A 19,573-nucleotide genomic window follows, 5' to 3' on the forward strand; every position below is an offset into this window, starting at 1 on the left:
TATTATATTTTTATTTATATAAAATATTTTATGCCCATCAATAACTATAACTCTATGCAACTTAAAATAATAAAATCAATAACTATAAAACCATATTTAAGAAAATCAGTACCTCCATCATTGTGGATTGCCCCACAACCAGCTCAGATATCCTCATTCTATCCCAGCACCTGGTAAAAAGCCAGGCCTTAGATAGCCTTCCAAAAGACCTGCTGAATCATCAGAGTCAGAATGTTCCATAAGGTAGGTGCAGCCATGGAAAAGGCATGCCTCCAAAGTCCTACTAGATGCAAGATTTCAAGGAAGGGATCTAGAACATACCTACTCTATCCGATATGGTAAGATGGACAATTACTCTCGGAAAGGTGGTTCCATAAATAATTTGGTCCCATGTCATGTGAGATTTTAAAGCTGATAACCAGAACCTTGAATTGCACTTGAATAGAAACTGTGAGCCAATGCAACCCACATAGCAGAGGTAGAACATGGGTAAACGTAGGATCACCCAATACTCTGTGCAATGCCTCATTCTGGACCCACTGAAGCTTCTGAATAGTCTGCCTCCTGCTCCTTGAGAACATCCAGTGTGAGTCCAGATAGATGTCCAAATTGTGCACCAGCTCAATCCAAGGAAGTATATCCAGAGTCAAGGATGGCAAATCACCACAGCCTAAAAAACTCAAAGGCACTTTGTCTTGCTCAGGTTAAGCAAAGTCAGTTTCTCACCATGCAGGCCCTCACATCCTCTAAGCACTCTATAGCAGTAGTATCAGTTGCCTGGACAAGGGTGGGGATCTATAGCTGGGTATCATCAACATTCTGATGATAGTGTATCCCAAGCTGTCAGATGACCTCACCCAATGGTTTCATATAGATGTTAAAAGAGGAGAGGAAGGAGACACCAGACCCAAGGCACCACATATTGTGGGGACCTAGCGTTTGGCCTCTCCACAACACCAGCTGAAACTGGCCATGGAGGAAAGAGAAGAGCCACCACAAAACAGTGTCTCCTATTCCCAAACCCCCCAAAACAGTCCAGATGCATAACATGAAAAATGTTCTTTAAAGATGCACAGGGCATAAAAATTATGTTTATATGAGCATGTGTGACTTAAAATAAGCCCTTTAGAATTATTGGAGATATAGGAAAACAATTTTTGCTTTGCCCAAGTGATATCTATATTAATTTGTATACTAAGACGCTAACAAGAACACTATTTAATGCCTGCGCTATCGGACATGAGCAGATCTCCACACTCCCACACCAAGTTCTTCCTGTTGGAGGATGCTGAAAGGATCTAAAGCCACCTTGTTGGGGTGATGAAGGAAAGAGGGGCGCCCTGCAGGTCACGGAGAGCACAACTCTCCTGCTGGACTCAGGACTTATTCCCTCTCCCACGACGAGGAGAAGAGGCAGCCATGATGGCTGCTCCAAAGCTGGGACAGATGAGGCAACAAAGAAATGTGCAGAAGTGGTGCACATGAAGAGTGATTGGAGCTGGGTGAGAAAATGCCTTTTTATTTAGACCCTAACTTTAAAGAAAAAAATAAAGAGGAAAATCCAGGAAAAAAGACTCTTAGAACTATTATTCACAGCGGCAAACAACCACAGAGAGAAAAATTCTAGACCGAAAGAAAGGAACTTGGGAGAAAAGCTAAAGACCTTTTAAAACATTGAAAATTGGACTTCAGAGAAAATAAATGTTATGGTAGCTGCCCTCAGCCTGGTTAGGAGAGGAAGGCTATGTCATCCACAGGTGTCCTTCAAGAAGGATTAAGATAGACAACCTCGAGCTGAAGTTTTATGGTTGGATAGAGGTGCTCCAAGTACTTGCTTTCAATATGCTTTTTTTCAAGCAGGCTGTGTTGTTTGTAATTCAAAAAGCATGCAAAGGTAATTCCTTTTCTTGAATGAATTATTTTCTATAACATCAAAATTAGCCCCCAACCACCCAGCTAACACTATTGACAGTGTAATATTTAACTTTAAATTTAGAGCTAGGATATGACCAATTTGCAGAAAGGAATAATCTGATGTTTGCCTATTATATGCAATTCCTAGCTTTTTCTTCTTTTTCATAGAAGAACCTACTTTATTACAGGCTGCTGTTATCAAGACCTGCTCTGCAGGATATCCTGTGGGAAATGTTATTTTTTTAAAGTATGAATGCCTAACATTGATACATATAAAACTGTAACGTAAAAAAAAAATTCAGCTCTGTTCAGTTTATTCTCCTTCTGCCTTTGCCACTTATGCAATGTCAAAAATAATGTGACGGCTTATAAAGAAACAGGACAAAAGAGAATCATTTCCATTTTTGCTCGAAACTATTTTGAACACCCTTTGGACATTTCTTTTCTTCATGCATTGTAATTTTGGGGGATGATTATCCAGAGATTATTCTTCCAACATGGTTCACCCTAAGGAGAAAAACAACAAAGGGAAGTATAAATGGAGCAGCTTTAAATGGCAAAGAAGACTTAACAGACAAGGCAACACCATACCTATAAGAGGGCAGCTGAGAAGTCTGCAAAATGCATTCGATTCATGCAAACTGGAACTAAAGAATATTGTGCTAGCAAATACAATGAAGGATAAAATAAGGCACAGCATTAATCTAATTTAAGAGATTTTTCAAATACATCTAAGTGTTTTTCTTACAGCATTTTTCAGAATGATATTAAATGAACATATGGCATTTAATAACTTCCATGATAGAACAAAACAATAATTGTAACTAAAATATTTTTAATTGTTTGGGGGGAAGATCACTACGACTAAAAACATTGTAGGAGGATGGGTTGTTTTTTCTTTTCCTTAACATTTTGAAATTGATTATAATCATTCAGCAAGATTCATTGTATATAATAATATCAAATTATATATGAAATTGAAAATCATACAATCATCTGAATGGCTGCTAGTTTTCTTTGTAAAGTTGTATTTCCTTTTTGGCATTAATAACCAATATAGAGCTTGATTGTAATAAAACAGCTGCAATTTGCATTTTCAATGCTATAAACTTACCAGTTTCAGAATTTTTAGAAATGGATATTTTTTCTGAAGAAGGGTCCATAATAGTTCATTCCTTACTACAATTAAGCCAAGCTAGAAAATTCAACAGAAGTGTACTTACATCTGAAGAAATTAACAAGTCTTGTTTATGCAATGTGACTACAGACTTTGATCCTATAATGAACTGTTCTTGTGAAGGGAACCTAACTACATCATTATTTCCTATTCTTTATGAGAAAAACTGGTCGGCTCTTTTAACTATTATTGTGATTATTACAACCATTTTTGGAAATATTCTAGTCATCTTGGCTGTTTCACTAGAAAAGAAGCTGCACAATGCCACAAATTATTTCCTGATGTCACTTGCAATAACTGATATGCTCTTGGGATTTCTTGTCATGCCAATATCAATGCTAACTATATTATATGGTGAGTACCATTAACAATCTTTAATGCATATTACAAGTTACTTTAATGTAATTATAGACTCAATGAAAAGAGGTGAATCCCAGGCTTTTTAAAAAATTAGAATTGTAAACTGGAAGGTGTGGATGTCTGAAACCTTCATTCTGCACAATGCTTTCATTGTTTCTCAAATAATAGAGCACCGTTGATTACAAAAGTCGCCCTACAGTCTTCATTCTGTCCTTACAATTGTCTAAGTATTCTAGGAGTTGTAGTTCCAATGTATCCAAAAAGTACTAGACTGCCAAATATGTGTACAATTTGATGGCTTGTACTTTTAGAAAATGAAATATTTGTACTGTACTTAAAGACCAGTAAGTACATCACTGTATGTTTTAAACATGTGCAACATCTGTTGCACTTATTATTCAGATTTTATAGCTGAAGACTGAAAAATCATTAAATTTTACACTAGAATGGTAATGGGACTAAGGGCCACATCTCATCGCTATGTGGGGAATCATACTTTAGGAGAAAAAATGTGAAGATGAGAATATCCACATAGTTATGAATTAAAACAAATGACTGTTGTATATTTATACAGCTAGCTTTAACAAGTTAATTTAATTCAGTGTATCATTCTGAATCTCTTTGTATACAGGTGTGTGTGACACCATTTTCAATGTTATCACTACTTTGGATAGCCTGATAAAAAGTCATGTAGGCTTTAAAAGATCATTGCCTAACTATGATTCATTTGCCAAAGAGTTCCTCAGTAACTAAAGGATAAGAAAGTAACCTTGATATATCAAATATAAGGAGTATTTCACAAGAATTATAAATCCAGATACTTGAAGCAGAATGTAGTGGCAAGGGTCATATCTGTAAGACTGCATATAGCTTAGGAACTAATATTGTTATTCGTTTGTTTGATTGAATGTTTATTGTTATAATGACAAGGCAGTCAAGTTGTTTGATCATGAACAGCGGAATCATGATGATCTTTATTGGAGTATAGTCTTGTATTTATATACATTTTTAGTTATCCTCCATCATTGGTTAACTTTGCTTACTGCTTAATTTTTGTTACTGTTTAGTACAGTAATCCATACAATTAATTATCTCTAGTTAAAGTCTAACATATGTTTACTTCCCCTCTCTAATCCTCCTTTATCCATAGATTAATGACTTTGTTTGCCTGAGTTGTATTTGCTTGGAAACATTCTTTATCTGAGGTTTGCCATCTGAGATTGGAACATTCCTGCAATTACAACTCTACATATCCTCGTTTTTTATTTTAAATGGAGGATTCAAAGATTTATGAATGTATTGCAATTGAAGAGGATTAAGAGAGGGGAAAGCAGGCTGAAACAATGCGAATAAATTTGGAATACATTGAATAAAACAACAGGTTGCAATTAGTACAATAATAATAATTATAGCATAAAAGAAAACCTGTCTGAGTCAAGACCAATCAGGGAGCCAATTGGTTAGCCACTCAAAAGGTGAGTAATGAGCATGGATATTATTTTGATTGTATGATTGTAAATTGGCAAGCTCATCTTCAATAGTTTTATTCAAAGAATGAAAATGCACAGCACATCCACGGCATCCAAATAACGTACAGAACCCTCCCTGACAGGCTAAAAGATAGTGTATGGCAAAACGCTGCTGTAAGACATCTTGATTTAAGTCTATTTCATGCTGCAAATCACGAATAATAGCAGCGGTAGCATTGATGGATTTTTCAAGTCTGCAGGTGAGACCAAGAATAGATTGTCTCTTTTCTTGAGCAATTATGCCAGGATAAGAGCCTAGAGTAAGGAGTCCTATAATGGCCAGAGAGGAACGCCGCTGTCGAGTTGATGGGAGCGTCCTTATTTGAACAGGTAGAGTAAAATAACCTATAGTTGCACATTGATAATTTTGAGGATGAACATTAGTAGCATATTTATAAAAAAAGAACCACATATTAGGATCCTTAAGCTGCCAACCAGCGCATATCGATCCTGTATTAGATTGATCAGAGGCATTAAAAATAGGAAAATTGTTAGGATACATATCAGGAGCTATATTAATTCCATGCAAAGAAGAATTAAAGGTACCTGACAACCAATAGTCAGAACAATAACTATAATTCCCTAGCTTTTTAAATATGTGCTGAGCAGCATCATAATCAGACCAATTATGAAGCCAAGTGTGTTTAGTGTGACAACAGAAACACAGACCCCTTGTAAATTGTCTAACTTTCAAGTAACGCCAACGGACAGAATTCAATTGCATAGGGGGCGTAGAAAATAGCCAGGAGTATGAAATAGATTGTAGTTGTGAGACAATAAATGTAGAAGACATGATCAATTTAGGGGTAAAAGAAATTTGACCAAATGCCATTGGGGGCTCATAGTATAAAGTAATATTTGTGCCATGGGTCATAAACATGTATTGGGCATGACGAACCCACAAATTAGGGTTACAACGAACCACAGAAGTGTCATTTTGAGCAGAAACACTATTAACCATAAACAAGAAAATACAAAATAAAATGGTAACAGAGTTAGCAGTAATAATAGCAAAAACAGCAGCAACAAGATTTTCAGGAGTCTGAGGTAATGAGGCCTGTTGCAGTTGTTGAGCTTGATATGTAGTAGATTTAACCTGGCCCCAAGTGATGGGTTGTGGGCACATCGACCTTGGAAGACAGGCTTCTGTGTTCAGATGAAGATTGAAATCCAGAATTGGGTTGTGAAGGCCCTGATGCCATGCCATGATACGGACGAACACAGCGTGCTGGAACTCACACTGCTTGTCAAGTAGAAAGATCTTCCACGGCAGCGTAACCGTGACCCCAGGTGATCAGCGGTGTAGGGCCTTTCCAGGTTGGATCTGGAGCTTGGCAATACTTTACCAAAGGACTTGCTAAAGATTCAGTAGTTCGAAAATGCAAATTAACAGGTGAGTCTGCAAGAGAATCTAAAAAGGTTAAATAATCTCAAGTATATAATGCTACAGCAATGAGATTTTGAAACTTTCGCAGATGGTAAGGGCCAGAATCAGTTTGTAATTGTTTCTGAAACAATGCCTTAAAAGTACGATGAGCTTGTTCAACTATAGCTTGATCCTGAGAGTTGTAAGGAATTCCATGCACTAAAGTAATATTCCATTTCTGACAAAAGGTTTGAAATTCCTTACTAATATAAGCGGGGCCATTGTCAGTTTTAAACTGAGAAGGCCAACCCATTACAGCAAAAGAGGATAGGCAATGAGAAATAACATCTGAAGTACGTTCATGTTTTGAAGCAATAACCCAAAGGAAGTGTGAATGAGTGTCAATAGACGTATGAAGATAACAGTATGGCTTAAAGGTTGAAAATTGAGTTACATCTATTTGCCAAATTTGATTAGCTTGGATTCCTCATGGGTTGACACCTACTGAAAAGGGAACTGCCAGTTGCTGACAAGCTGGACAAGCACGGACAATATCCCGGGCTTGAGATAATGAAATTTTAAATTGCTTTGCAAGCGATTTGGCATTTTGTTGAAAATAAGAATGACTAGCAACAGGATCAGCAAACAAAGATGCAACATCCTTTAAGGATCCATCTGCCTTCCGATTTCCTTCAGTCAAGGCATTAGTAAAGGGAGTATGACTTCGAATGTGTTCTACATACAAAGAATACAAGCGAGTTTCCAAACTATTCTTTAAAGATAAAAACAAGGATAACAAATTCTTATCCAAAGAGAGAGCACAATAAGAAAAGGGAAGAGATTGCATAGCTAAATACACATATTGAGTATCAACGATCAAGTTAATAGGTTGGTCATTGAACAATCGTAAAGCCAAAATCACAACAGCCAGCTCAGCATGTTGAGCTGAAGTCTGCATGGCAGTAAATTTAGAATACCATTGTTGTTGAATCTGCCAGACAACCACACCCCTTGTAGGTGATCCATCAATTAAGAGCTTTAGAAATAGGATTTCTCACAAAAATGGAAGAAAAGGCCAGATTTAAAGTAGTAGTAACCACTATTCTAGGATCCTTGGGTAAAGAATACAACAAGTGTCCCACATATTGAGAAAAGGCTATCTGATACGATTCTGAAATCATCATCAAATGCTCATGTTCAACTTTTGTACGAGTGAAAGCTATGCTAATGAGATCCTGTCCTGTAAGATGTAAGGCTCGTTTACGACCTTTAATAATCAAATCCCCTAATGCTGATTGATAAGGATAAATGTTTCTAGGCAGAGTAGCTGACAAATTAATCCATTCATGAATGTTGACCGCTTGTGGGGACGCATTAGAATAAAGACATCCCGTGGGTAAGGGTGTAGTGGGAAGAATAGCTAAGCAAAATCCTATTGTTAAGGATGTTATCCTGTCCACATATCGATGCTTAAACTTATTCAATATTTCTTGAAGGCATGTTCTTTGAGTATCAGTTAATACAACTAGATCTCCTGGTGATTGTGCTCCCTTCAAAGACTGAAATAAGGGCAACATATCACCAGTTGTAATGTAGAAGAATGGGCGTGCCCAATTAATAATGCCAAGTAATTTTTGCCATTGTACTAATGTATACGATTTCTGTACTTGTAATTCGGGAAGAATTGGAATGGAGGAATTGTGCAACATTCTATGTCCTAAGTAGGTATAAGGTTCTACCTTTTGAATTTTGTCTGAGGCTATATGCAATCCCTGTTGTGCCACAATATCCATTAACTCTTTTAACAACTTAGATTCATCAAAATCCGGGGCTGCTATCAATATATCATCCATATAATGATAGACTAAATAGGAAGGAAATTTATTCCAAAAGGGTTGAAGGGCATTATCCACGAAATATTGACAAAGTGTAGGGGAATTAAGCATTCCCTGAGGCAACACTTGCCAATGATATCGTTTTGTGGGCATGCTATTATTAAAAACTGGGACAGTAAATGCAATTTTTTCTTTGTCTTGAGGCTGCAAAGGTATAGTATAAAAGCAGTCTTTAAGATCAACTACCCATAATTTATAAAAATTAGGAATTAAATTAGGATTTGGTAGACCACATTGTAAAGCATCCATGGGTTGGATACATTTATTAATTTCTCTTAAATCCTGACGGAGACGCCATTTCCCATTTTTCTTTTTTATAACAAAAACAGGAGTATTCCAAGGACTAGTAGAAGGTTCTATATGACCAGCAGCCAATTGTTCTTGAACCAATTGTTGTAAAGCAGCGAGTTTTTCCCTTGATAATGGCCATTGTTCCACCCAAACCGGCATAGAACAGAGCCATTTAAGAGGAAGAGCCATCATCAAGAATCAAATGGGCATTAAGAAGAGAAAGGATATCGCAGCCCCAAATATTAGTATGAATATCTAGAATGTATGGTTGTAGGAAAAAGGACTTACCAGCAGATGTTGTAACATTAATTTCTTGAACACTCTGCCAAGCAGCTGTAAAACCTCCTATTCCCCACAATGAAGAAACTGTCATTTTTGGCCACTGTACTGGCCACTGTAAAGAGGAGATGACAGTAACATTGGCTCCAGTATCCAATAACCCTTGAAATGGTTGTTTATTAAGGAAGAGCATTACCAAAGGACGAGAGTAGCTCAGCTGATGAAGTAAGCCTACAGATAAAGAAGTTGATCCAAATCCTGCATCCCCACGATTACCTATACCAGGAGATGGAATTTCATATGGAAGAAGAAGCAACTGAGCAACAGAAGAATTACAAGGAAGAACTTGAGGAAGATTCACCCAAGTCTGGATCATGAGGATACCAGTGTAATCTGAATCTATTACCCCAGGCACAACAAAATAGCCCTTTTTGTGTGCAGAAGAATGAGGCAAAATTAAGCCAACTAATCCCGAAGGAAGAGGACCTTTAAATTGAGATGGAACTATTTTAACTTCCATGGGAAATTTAAACTCAATTTCCTCTTGAGTGATTAAATCGATCCCAGCGCTACTGGCTGTGGCTGGGGAGGAGTGAGAAAGACTGCCGGAGGAGTCAAGTAATATTTGCTTCCAATCTTCAGGGATTATTGTATAACCATTTTTTATTCCTTCTACAAGTCCTCTTGTAAAATTACCACTAATCCCATAGTCTGTAACTGCCTTTTTTAACTCTCTTCAGATCTGATAAGGCAGACCCTCCCATTCTGCTACTTGCAGTCCAAGCTGTGGCCCCTGACCAGGACGATATTGTACTGGACAAACAGACAGTAATTCTGCAAGTTCTGTTCCTGAGACAGAGGAATCTTTTTTACAAGTCTCAACCATTTTCTGAAAAGAAGACTGAACAATAGAGTCAGGAGGCTTTTGCCCTGTATCTGCAGGAGCTGAGGGAATTGAAGACATATATTCAGGTCAAGAAGGGGGACAAATGACAGCATTAGTATAATGAAAAGGTGGAGGTGTTAAAAGAGAAAGTTCATTGTGACCAAATTTTTCAGTTGCATGCCTACATAAATGCCACACATGCAAAACTTCTATTTTTGCTCGAGGTTCAGTATGCAATGTTTTCCCAATACGTTCCCAATCAGTTAATTTTAAAGACCCCTTTTCTGGGTACCATAGGCACTGAGCTGCAATCTCCTGGACCAGCCTTAAGAGATTTCTCTGTGGTACCTCGGTATTATTTTTCTTCAACAAATAGCCTAATTCATCTACATGCTCCCTTTGTTCCTCAGAAAGCAAAGACCCCATACTTACAGAAACAAAAAGGTTGAAGAAACCACAAAGGGTTGAAGGTGCACCAAATCCTTGCTGGACGAAGTAAGAGAGTCCCTGTTCGGGTACCACTTGTTGTAATGACGAGTTGTTTGATCATGAACAACTGAATCATGATGATCTTTATTGGAGTATAATCTTGTATTTATATACATTTTTAGTTATCCTCCATCATTCGTTAACTTTGCTTACTGCTTAACTTTTGTTACTGTTTAGTACAGTAATCCATACAATTAATTATCTCTAGTTAAAGTCTAACATATGTTTACTTCCCCTCTCTAATCCTCCTTTATCCATAGATTAATGACTTTGTTTGCCTGAGTTGTATTTGCTTGGAAACATTCTATATCTGAGGTTTGCCATCCGAGATTGGAACATTCCTGCAATTACAATTCTACAGTTTATTAACTGAAACGTCTTGCTTGAAGCCTCCCATTGCCTTGCAAATGCTCTTCAAATAGTGCAAAAAACATTTGCAAGTCTATGGGAGGCTTCAAGCAAGGCAATTCGCTGCCCCAAAGTCTCGTTGGCTTGGAAGTGTTCTTCGGCCGGATCTGGCACAGGCCTCAGTTTGCAGAGAACAGACGCCTAATGTCATGCCTCCCCCCACCCATTGGGGCCAGAATCCACAGAGGAGGAAAAGCCAGAGCTGGGGCCGATGGACATCAAGGGGGTGGCCTCATTGGCTTTGGAAGAATGGGGAGAGGAGCAGGATGAGACAGCCCCGGACCCCTTGAGTTTGGGACAACTTGAGGAGGGAGGATGACCAAGAGAGGGCAGACAGTGAAGATGATAAGCGACGGAGCTCAGGCAACGAGCAAGGACCACCACCACCCCCTGATCCCTGAGCATGGAGAGTAGAGAGAAGGTGGGAACAGCACAGGCTGGGGGAGGAGAGCACCCCACCCCTCTTCACAAGACACACCTGGTGGCTGAGACTTAAGGAGATGCTGTGGGGAGGGGCATTTGTTGGGAACAGACACTAAATTTGTGGAGTTTGGTGTACCATTGCTGACTTATGGAGTTTGTTGTACTTCTTGCCTTATAATTGCCTTGTTCCTTAGCTTCCTTGACTCATTACCTTGTTCCTTTTCTTTGTTGGACTCCTTGACTTATTCCCTTGCCCCTCTGGACTTCTTGCCTTGAAGCCATTGTGCTAAAAATGTTTTGCTGGACTACTTGCAGCCAGAGGGGTGTGTGTGTGTGTGTGTGTGTGTGTGTCTGTGTGTGTGAATAACAGAAAGACATCTCATACATAGTAGATTTCTTAAGTGAGTTTTGCCCCTTTTTCCAACCTTTCTTATCACAGTTGTTAAGTGAATCACTGCAGTTAAATTAGTAACAGTTATTTAGTGAATCTGGTTCCCCAAATTGACTTGGCTTGTCAAAAGGTTGCAAAAGGTGATCATGTCACCCCAGGATACTGCAACCATCACCATTATGAGTCAGTTGCTAAGCATCTGAATTTTGATCACAATACCATGGGGATGCTACAATGGTCGTAAATATGAAAAATGATCATAAGTCATTTTTTTCAATGTTTTGGTAACTTTGGTCACTAAAAGAACTTAAATAAAGGACTATCTGCAGATTCTTTTCAGTTCCTGTCTTCACAGTCACTATCATTCCCATTCAAAATATTAATTTCAGAATTCCATCGTTTCAAATAATTTTATTACTCTTATTTTTAATTTTGTTCAATCTACTGGATGTTCTCTGCCATGTGTATTTATGATTAGATTTATTCTTAAAACATGTAGTCAAAACCAACGGGCCTTTATTCTAAGCAATGGCTGACTGTGCTCCTTCATTTTGCAATTGCTGGATAATCCAATCAGTTGGCTTGTAATCCCTCATCTTTCTCCACTCTATCCATCCCTATCACTGAGTAGAAAATTTCCCCCCCAGATTACATTCATTCATTATGTTGCACAATTTTCCTCCAAACTCATTCTTGATTTATCTATTACACTACTATTACTCATATCTGTCATCAAACTGTTGGTTTCACATACGTATCCATATATATATAAAACAAGTTTATACTTTCTGATATACGTTTTAGTCTTTTCGTGTACTGAACTGACTCAAGATGCAGTTTTTTCAGTAAATATTAGCATTCTTTAATGTTTCCCACTTGGCTTCTAAAATCTTTCAACTGTACAGAATTTGTCATTGTAATAAAATCTGTCCAGTGTGATGTTCAAATTTAATCAACCATTCTCATACAAACTGCTAAAAAAATAAACTTCTATATAAATGGAAATAATTTTAGATGATATTCATAGATAACAATTTATTGGATAATAAACTTAATTTGGAAAACCAAAATAAACAATTCTAGTTATTTAGATTATAAATCAGTTTAAAATAAATATGTCATTTTAGTTGATAAAAAAATGAGTCTTGTTTACAAGGTTTTATAGCATAAGCCGAGGCGTGAGTAGAAAGCTGTGTTGTGTTCTACAGACTGATAAAAGAATAACACAGATTAAGATCTTGAAGGACTGGTGTATGCAGACCTTTTGGGAGAAACTGTAGCCCAATTAGTATGGACAGTTAGACACCAATATCTTTGGAATAAAAAGTAACAGTTGAACTGGTTTACTGTGGTCTTACCCTCACAATTTGTATCTATATTTGGCCTAGATGAAGCTTGGAAAGCGTCTTAGTAAAGAAAATTTTACCGCAATGTACAAGGAGATAAAATTTGTATATCCCATCTTTGTCATAACAAGATCTCTCTCTCTCTCTCTCTCTCTCTCACACACACACACACACACTTTATTTTCATTAGTATTTTTATCATTTTTTATCACATAGAAGTGTTTTCACATTGGCATTTTTCGATATTCTTCCAACAATGGTACTGTCAGGAAGATGTAATGGTATTCTCTACTACTAACATCTCTGCATTTATTCAGATTCTGAGACTGACACAGTAGTGCATATCTACTTCTGAAATGTCTTATTTTTGGAGGGTGCAACTGGTCTGCCTTCTCATTAGAAACTGCTTAGATCAATCTCACTTGACAACTGTGAACTACCTTCTAAATGATCCAAACCAGGAAGTTTCAAGAATGATAGCCACATTTCAACACATTGCAATAAAAGCTGCAATCTACTGGATGTGAAGGGACTCTAGATATTTTTTAGTCTCAAGTTTGAGCAATTTTTTAAATTGGATGTTTGTAATTTGTATATTTTTCAGGTCTCTTTTTCTGGTTTACAACAGTACTCTATATTTTAATAAATTAAAAATTTAATTTGAATGGAACATAGCATGATAGGGGAATTGTTGCAATAATGGCACTAGAGCAAAGGAAGCCCTAAGTATTTGTCATCAGAAATATTCATTGGACTGATACTGGTGTCATCACTTCCAATTTTATATTTCTTTAATGGTAGTTTCAACAGGCTACCTTAAAAGCTGAAAACAAATAAATTAGAAATTATATAAATACAATTAGTTTAAATATGATATCAACACTGGGTAGGGTTTGATGTGCCCCACTCCAAGATTTAAGGAGGTTTGGTGCAAACTATACAATTTAAAAGAAGTCCAAAGATGGGAGTGGGGAGTACAAAGGCAATTGTATCATTAAAATTTAGCAGATCTGCTGCCATATCAGCCGCAGTGAAATCTAGATAACTCTGGCTTCAGAATTGGATATGGAAGCTTCAAAGAGCCTGGGTGAATAAGTAGGACACGGACTGACCACTTTAAAAAATCTGTAGATGGATGAGGTAAAATATAACAACAAAAATACCTTTAATATCAGTGAAAAATCTATATAGCTTTCTAACTTCTGTACAGTTAATAAACACTCTCCTTGGTTACAGAATACAGATGGCCACTGCCCAGAAACCTCTGTGCTCTGTGGATTTATTTAGATGTGCTTTTCTCTACTGCATCCATCATGCATCTCTGTGCCATATCTCTGGATCGCTATATTGCCATTCAAAATCCCATTCATCATAGCCAGTTTAACTCCAGAACAAAGGCCTTGGGGAAAATTGCTCTTGTTTGGATGGTATCAATAGGTGAGTTGTTCAATCTTTATGTGTTATGCTATCATCAGATATTTTTACTTTATCCCAATCTCTCTCTAAAGCTGTGCATTTTCACCTGAGGCCTTTTGATGTCTTTGATTGATGCCATATTTTCTATTGCATTTCATTGCTTTTTATTACTATTAATCCCATTTGGGCAATAAAAAATGTTTTCACTTCCATGCCATGCCAAAATAATTCAATTTGAACTAAAGTGTCAATATTTTACATTGATTCCCCTCTCCAAGGATTTAGTTTAAAAGCTCATGTGCTGCTACTGCTGTTTTAATTCAAATGGAGTCTTCCCTTCAAAATACACTTGTTCATAAAGTGAAATGCAAATCTAAATAGATACAAAACAATTTATCAGGAAAGTAATTTGTAAATTCACCACAGGCCAGTAGCTTTATTATCCAAAGAACTTTTCACATGAAACAACACTGCCCAACACTGCTCCACAGTAGTAAGTCAATTTTGCTGCATGGAACAATGGCTGGGACATGAAAGACTAATTCCCGTATCAGTTAAACATTTGGGAGTCTTCTTATTGCTTTCTGCTGTAAGCATATGGTTAATCATAACCATCAATGAAGACATAAAATTTCTTTATTGGGAACGTTTTTAGTTAGCATGTCCTTTCAGAAGGATACAAGGAGACCCAGAAAAGAAACAACAACAAAAACCCACAGAAGTAATACAAGAAGAAAAAGAGGGTTAATTGCAGAGGTATAACTTTAAGAGAAAATTGCAATAACTGTTGTTAGTTTATTCATTAAGTGATGTTTTCTTGAAGATGCACTTTTGCGTGCTTGATTGGCATGTGCATTAATGCAGAGCACTAGAACATTGTCTTTCTCTCTAGCTGTGTCCTGCATAGATAGCATTGTTTCCTTTTGCTATATATATAGAATGCATGGAAATAAAATATGTGCAAAACCAAAATAGCCCAGAAGAGTAGGCATTGATCATTCACAGCAGTCATAATTAACAGTGAATGAAATATGCACGGTTTGAGCATACAGCATTGAAGGACAGCTTTGTTCTGTTTTTGATGGAGAGAGTGTTAAAAGAAAGTCTTAGATCTTAAAAAGAAAGTAAGGAATGGAATAAACAACTGAGTTTTTAAAAAATGTAGTCACCACATCCCAAAGTGATAATTTTTATGTAATCAAAATAGAATAATCTCAATAGTTTGCTGATAGGAAGCTATGATCTTCCTCTTCCCACTGATCTCAACTGCGGAAGGAGGAGATGCTTTGTCTCCAAGGGTATATATGCTGGCAAACATATATGCATGGTTCCTAAGGTACACCAGCATTATTTCTGTGTTCTGTTTGAGAATGCATTAGGACAACAATATAGTATGGGTAGTCCTTGCTTAATGAAGGTAAATGTGACTAGCACTTTCATTGCTGAGCAGAGTGTTCAGAAAGCACAATGTCATATTACCGCATCAGCTTACAATGACAGTTGCAGCCTTTTCAGTTGCTGTTGTTAAGTAATCCTGTGCAATCAGTGTTCCAGAATTATGGGATCACTGTTTGTGACTTCCCGCCAGCTTCCCCATCATTTTGCTTGTGGGAAAGCAGCTGGGAAGTTTAAAAATGGTGACCATGGGATGTCATCACCATCGTAATTGTGAGCTGGGTGCCAAGCACCCAACTCATGATCATACAAAGTTGGGGATGCTGCAGTTGGCTGCTACTACAAAGAATGGCTATAGTTTCACCCCATTCAGCAGCATCATAACTTTAAATGGTTGCTGAATGAATGTCATTGAATGAGTGCTGCCTTTATTATTAAACCTGCCAAACAGGAAAATCTTATGGTTGTGTTTTTTCCCCCCAATAAAAGCTAATGAACTAATAAACATTCACATTTCTGAATTGAAATTCTAACATGTAACATTGGTGTTGCTGGGGACTTTTGAATTCAGCAATTTGTTCAAGTGGTTTTCCAATCTGTCCTTGTAGAGTTTACACCAGAGATCCCCAAACTTAGCAACTTTAAGATTTGTGGACTTCAGTTCCCAGAATTCTATTTGTAAGATGGTACATTTGTTTCTTGCTTCTACCGAATAGCTGTGACAAACTTCAAAGAAGCAAATTCACACTCTGTAGGGATGGTCTGATCTTTATGTCCAGGAATGTTATTGGGAATGAGTGGGCACCCATCGTAATACATCACGGAATGACATATTTTTTAAAAGTGAAAATGACAGTACTTATCTTTTTTTTTTTAACTAAACATATAGGTATTTCAATGCCAATTCCTATATTTGGATTCCACGATGATTCTAAAGTTTTCAAGAATGGAAGTTGTGCTCTTGTGGATGAGAAGTTTGTTTTAATTGGTTCTTTTGTAGCATTTTTTATTCCACTTACTATCATGGTGATCACCTATTTTTTAACTATAAAATCCCTTCAGAAAGAAGCCACATTATGCATGAATGATCTTGATTCAAAAGCTAAGTTTGGCTCATTCAGGTTTTTTCCTCAAAGTTCTCTTTCTTTGAAGAAACATTTTATACACTCTCTGAACAAAGAATCAGGAACTTTTAGGAGGAGAAAGATGCAATCAATAAGTAATGAACAGAAAGCATCCAAGGTACTTGGAATTGTCTTTTTCCTGTTTGTGGTAATGTGGTGTCCTTTTTTCATCACAAATGTAATGGTAGCTTTTTGCAAAGAGGTGTGTGATAAAGATGTAATTGAGGATCTGCTTAACATTTTTGTTTGGATTGGCTACCTTTCTTCAGCAGTCAACCCACTTATATATACATTATTCAGTAAAACCTACCGATCCGCTTTTGTACGTTACATCCAATGTCACTACCAAGAGAAAAAGAAACCTCTGCAGTTATTCTTAATGGACACTATCCCTACTGTAGTGTACAACTCACATCAGTTAACACAAATGAAAAGCTTTAGAAAGGAATCTAAGTTGATGGCTAAAGACTATTCTACAGGGACATCTGAAATACGTGATCTGGAGGAAACCTTAAAGAGCAAAGTCAGCAACATGAATGAAAAGGTTAGCTACTTGTGACTCTGGTACAAGACCATTCTCTTTATATTGTATATTCTGCAAGCTGGAGGAAGCTGACCTGAAAAAATAGTATGCAACTTTGCTTGGAATTTGCAAGACAGTGCTTCACTACCAAAGATTTATCTCTCGCTTTTCTCAATGCTGGAAACAGGAATGTATAGGAGTGTGAATACAGCTCCTCCTATCTGTGACTCATTAAAGTCACTCATTGCAATTGTTTCCAGGACCATGTAGCACTCACTTAATGACAGTAACTGGAGATGGAATTTGTGTGGCTATGCAACATGGCTGTAAAATGTAATGTCATGTAATGTTAGATTTGGAAAATGAGAGCAATAAAATGTAAATTTTTAATTTAATTATACCAAATACATTTTATATCAAACCAGTGGTGGGATTATATTTTTTTTACTACCAGTTCTGTGGGCGTGGCTTGTTGGGTGAGGCAGGGGAAGGATACTGTAAAATCTCCAGTCAGAGTGGGTATTTGCCGGTTCTCTGAACTATTCAAAATTTCCACTACTGTTCTCCAGAACTGGTCAGAACCTGCTGAATACCACCTCTGTATCAAACTAATTAACAGATAAATATAGGAAATATAACAGTAGACATAATATGAAATACGTTATAAACAGAAGTCAAATAAATTGATTGCTAAAACATGTTTTCCTTGCCTTTTTGCTGAAAAGAAAAAATAATTCAAATGCTAATAAAAACAACATATTCAGGTCCACTGCTTCAAATTAAGTAGCAATTTCTTCTTTTGCCGACTTTGAACTACTATGACTCATTACTCAGGTCCTCCGCAAGTTACAACCACAATTGGAACCAGAATTTCCACTGCTGAGCAACAGAGTTGTTAAGTGAATTGTGCCTGATTTAATGACATATACCAACCTAGCCAAGCAATTACAGCAACTTTAATTCATTTTGTTGTGCACCTGCAGAAAATAGGGCTAATGGTTTCTTTAATTACATGTTATTTTATCAGATAAACTCCTTGCACTTTAGAAAATTGAGTCTTTATTCTCAATTATAGCAATAATGAAACTGAATTTGGTTGATTACTGTGTGCAGAGTGATTACAGCCATAGTGTTAAGAGGACATCCCATACACATCTATGACTCTATGATTCTACATTCCACAGATATCTTCATGAGAATTTAACACCTTTTCTGCACATAAATGTAAACTTCACATAGAATAATGATATTAGTTTTTCACTTTATTTTATATAGATCCGAGAATCCCAGAGGGGAAAGACATTACTTAGAATGCATATGAATATAAAGGTTCCTCTCTTTTTCCTTGTACATGTTGCTGTATTATTTCTAACTTCAAGAGGCAAAGTTTCAATAGCTACAAGAAAAAAACCCTGCCTTTTAAATACCTGCTACAATAATCTTATGGTCTGAAATATTAAAGAGATTGACTTTTGGGATAACATGAGCTTCATCTTGCATACTACCACAATTCTCTATTACAAATACTCCCAAAGATACCAAACTGATGTTTTAGTATGCACAATTTTTTTAAGAGATCAAACTCACATTTATTGGCAACTGTAGCAGACTGGCAAAATAGGGGGGCTGGTAACCCCACAATTGCCTCTGTGTACAGTGTCAAGTGATATGAAACCTTCAGACACCTACAGCCTCCTCTTGGTAATTTGGCACCTTTATTTTTTTTTCTTGTTTGGCCATGTGCCAAACAAAACTACCCTGGGTGTTCAACTGTGTCAGACCTGCCTCAGCTAGGTCTCCTGGAAAGAAAGGCCCTCAACTCCATTTGGTTGAAGTGATAACATCTTTTACAAAGGATTAGTGGTTACAATGAAAGTAGGCTAGAACTAAAGTTCTAGTGTTACAAAGTGTTCCCCTTTCTCCCTGTCCCTCCCCCCTTGTCTAGTTTGTCTTCGTCCAATGATGTGCTGCATATGTGTTTTGGGGAACTATTCAGAAGTTTGGAGCCACTTGGTGCAGTTCACATTCCTTCCTCAGGCTTTGCAGCCTTGAAAACTGGAATAGGTTGACTGGCACACCTCTGGCTTCTGTCAACCTGTCACCTCCTCCCCTTTAGCTCATCTCTAACGTTTACATGCCAATTGCCTATTTCCTCATCTATGTACTTTATATAGAACTAGATATAATTTGGGAATAATAAATTGTTAGTTTTGTTTAGGTAGGGTTTAATTTTCCCATTTTTAGGAGGTTGGGTTTTTTGTTCTTGTCCCCTCACCCCTTCTAGATAGTATAATACAGGCTTTTCTCTTTCTTACTGTGTCTTTTTTTTAACAGTATCAGGTTTCTTTATCATTAGCTTTG

General features: G+C 37.1%; 1 protein-coding gene across 1 annotated transcript; it reads left to right on the top strand.

Annotated features, from left to right (window-relative positions):
* Positions 1-2,923: 2,923 nt before the first annotated feature.
* HTR2A (5-hydroxytryptamine receptor 2A) lies at positions 2,924-18,095 on the top strand. The gene is made up of 4 exons (XM_026707717.2): positions 2,924-3,445; positions 13,991-14,191; positions 16,455-17,233; positions 18,000-18,095. Exons 1-4 carry the CDS (start codon positions 3,049-3,051, stop codon positions 18,093-18,095), a joined length of 1,473 nt encoding a protein of 490 aa, XP_026563502.2. The 5' UTR covers positions 2,924-3,048.
* Positions 18,096-19,573: the final 1,478 nt, after the last annotated feature.

Source organism: Pseudonaja textilis, chromosome 1 (genome assembly GCF_049901715.1).
Source record: "Pseudonaja textilis isolate UNSWEBS1 chromosome 1, rPseTex1.2, whole genome shotgun sequence".
Taxonomy (NCBI): Eukaryota; Metazoa; Chordata; class Lepidosauria; order Squamata; family Elapidae; genus Pseudonaja; species Pseudonaja textilis.